Source organism: Drosophila elegans, unplaced genomic scaffold, assembly GCF_018152505.1.
Source record: "Drosophila elegans isolate 14027-0461.03 unplaced genomic scaffold, ASM1815250v1 contig_183, whole genome shotgun sequence".
Lineage (NCBI taxonomy): Eukaryota > Metazoa > Arthropoda > Insecta > Diptera > Drosophilidae > Drosophila > Drosophila elegans.
Window position 1 is genome coordinate 8861890 of NW_024545550.1, and position 3214 is coordinate 8865103.

The 3214-nt window shown below is 40.1% G+C and overlaps 1 protein-coding gene across 1 annotated transcript; it reads right to left on the reverse strand.

The window, feature by feature from the left end:
• Window positions 1-721: 721 nt before the first annotated feature.
• LOC108144189 (serine protease inhibitor 42Dd) lies at window positions 722-2325 on the reverse strand. Its single transcript, XM_017268854.2, has 4 exons — window positions 2288-2325; window positions 1310-2214; window positions 1107-1251; window positions 722-1054 (listed from the first exon to the last, which is right to left on the reverse strand). The coding sequence occupies exons 1-4, from the start codon at window positions 2301-2303 to the stop codon at window positions 930-932; spliced, it is 1191 nt and encodes a 396-aa protein (XP_017124343.1). The 5' UTR covers window positions 2304-2325; the 3' UTR covers window positions 722-929.
• Between the last annotated feature and the right edge of the window lie 889 nt (window positions 2326-3214).

Here is a 3214-nt window from a genome sequence, read left to right on the forward strand (position 1 = left end):
GCTTCCCTGGCCGGGCAAAAGAATCCCGGCGATGCTCGTTTGCCGCCGCCATTCTCTACTCTCTCTCGGGGGGTAAGCATATTTTTGCTGTCCTTTTATGTCCTTCTGTGGCGGCTTTAAGTTTGGGTTGGCTGTCAAAAATACTACTTTAATTTGGTGGCTTACAATTCTGTGTTTGTAATTAACTCAATGAGCCACTAGTTACTATTTTATACAGAAGAAAGCTAGACTTAATGCAAAAAGATTTGCTTAGTGCAGAGTTACCTACAAAGCATTTTTAAAATCTTTAGAATAATGTATTCTGTAAGCTTTAACGGTAATTATTATTTAAGCAATCATTATGTTGAGTTTTCTGTTCTAAATAAAACTTAGCTGAAATAAATTAAATTAATTTTGTATTCATTAATACTCCTTATGAGCTCCTGTTATCATCATTTTTCACGCATATTAGATAACTTTTTGTTAAAAAAAAAATATTGCATATTTCACTAATTGCTGTGACTCGCTACTTTCGCATTTCCCCTCAGTTGTTGAAAAATTAATTGTTACGAAAAACTCAAAAAAAAATTGTATAGTGTATTAAAACTTCTGGCCTTTTACTATTTGTTCCATGTTACTTTTCATTTGGTTTTGGCCAGCCGCCGTTTCTTTGTTGCCTTTTCCCCATTTTCCCATTTCCTTTTATGCAACCACCCCTCCCAATCTGCGAATTTTCGCAATGATCTGTCCGGCCAGAAATGTAGCCATTTATTTTGCACCCCAAAATCTCACCGCCGCACAAATGTTTGCCTGTGCCTGCTGCTTTTGTATTTCAGATGCATTGTGTACATTTGTTTGGCAATAATTTGATGTTCATTGGGATATTGCCATATTGCCGTGATTGCCTGCGGGTCATGACCATCAAAACATTTGTAACACGGCTGCCGCAATTAGGGCCTAATGAAATGGCCCACGAAATAAACGTTTTTCTTATTGCGAATTGCGAAAACAAAAGGGCGGTCGGCTTTGAAAACTTTGCGATCGGGATTATTTTTCACCATTTCTGGTTGGAAGTCTAAAACATGGAAAAGTAAAATAAATGTGGAAAAAAAAAACCGAATAGTTACCCTTTTCGGGACCAGCTTCACAGCCAGTTTCGTTGACATTAAGAAATAGTTTGTGCCTGGCCTCTGAAATCCTTTGTGGTGTTTTCTTAGCAAAAAGGCCACTCAAATCCGCTTGATCAGCCTCAAAAATGCGATTGATGCCCAACTAAAAAATATATAAAATTCAAATTGTATTTAAAGCTAAATGTAATTGTTTTTCTTACCTTCCGTAGTGGTTCTATTAGGTCTATATCGCTCTCTATTCGAAATTTGGGAATCGTAACATCCACGTCGTTCATCAGACTTTTGGCAGCCACCTCATTCATGTCTAGCTGTCTCAGTTTTTCCTCCAATTTGGGCAGTCCGTCAATATCCCTTGGCAGTATGATCATCATGGTCAAGTTGGACTTCTCAAAGGGCAACTGCAAAATCTGTGACTTTAGTTTCTTGGACTCGCCATATCGAAACTGGCCAATCTGCTGCATCATGGGCAGTTCCATTCGCTGCAAAGGATTAATCCAAAAGTCATCAAGTTGGGTAAGTTGCCCAGGGAAAACTTTGTCCCATTTGGCACGGAAGAATAGGGAGTTGATCAGAATCACACTGGACTCGGGATTGAAAATCTCTGGTCTGATTTGATTGTGCATAGTGTAAAATGTTTGCTTTTCAAGCCATTTATTTACTTTTTTCACCGAATCTTCGGGACTCAGGTAATTTAGGGGATCAGCCTGAGCATTAAAGAACTCCATGGCGCGGTTATTGAAGCCCGGCAGTATTTTCTCCTCTTCATTAAAGTACAACCTGGTGACCAAACGCAGGGCTACTCCCCTTTTTACACACGCACACTCTTCACTCCAGGATTCAGCATGATGCTCGGCTATCTGTGACTTATTGCCCACTCCAAGAATCAATTTGGAACGCAGTTCATCGGCACTTTTCCCAGCGGCGCCCATGAACACCAAGGTCATGGCACTTCGGGCAGCTGCCGGCGAAACCATCAGGTTCACTGGGGGACCATCATCGTTGAGGGCCCGGAAAAGATTTCGGGCAAAGACTATTGGACTGGCGCTTAGCGATGGCGCCGTAGTTCCCCCCGAGGCCATTGGAACCAGGCATATGACCAGGAAAACTAGGAAAAACACAGGCACAGTAAGGTGGGATTTTAGGAAAGTAAATGAATTAAATTTCACAAAATATCTCACCCCATTCGCTTGGCATGTTGCGATCTAACTGAAGCTCATCGATGCTCTGTAAGCAATAAAACAATGTGATGTGGGTGCTGAGTCACCAAACTTGTTCGAGATCATCTCTGAAGATTAAGTCGCAACCAAACCGGTTACTTTGGGCCTGCAATTAATCAAAAATATGTATACACAGGAAGCCCTTACAAAAACTTAAGTTCTTTAATTTAAAATGTTAAAAATAGCTGTTTAATAACAGAGTTTTTTACGATGCTCATAATTATCTTTAAAAAGAAACATCAATTTAAATAGGAAATTTCATAAATAAGTTCTTAATCTTTAATGTTAAAAAGTATTCAATTATAGCTTGTGGTTACTCTGTGTTAATTTGATTGATTTTATATTTAGTTTCGTTTTTCAGCGCAGAGAAGCAACTAAGCTCTTCCGAGAACAAATTAAACGGTTTGTATGATTTCATTGTTTTGAATATCAGCATTATTGTTATGGAATAGTTGTCGTGCTCGTTGACGCTGTCGTTGATTTTAGTCAGACGCTTTTGTTTTTCATTGTTGTTAAGCTAGGTTGGTTTTGCCGGCTCGCATCGTTGCCAATTTTTTGTCTCGACTGGCAAATATTTTCGCAGCCCTCGGGATGAGGGGTCAAATTGGGAGGAAACGGGGGAAATCGGGGGAAATAGATGTGGAAAATCGGGGGAAAATGCAGTGGGGCTTGGCATTGTTATTTGCATGCCACGACAGCAAGTCAATAATGTCAATGTATTGGCAGTTGCTTTGGCGGTTCACCAATGGTCCTTCTCTTTCTATTGGCAGCTGTGAGCATATGCCGCTCTCTTTCTAATAACCATTCACTCTACCCTTCTCTCTCTGTTTATGGTGTTCGTGTGTTTATGCGGGAGTGACTTAAATGATGTCTACACATTCCTAGTTG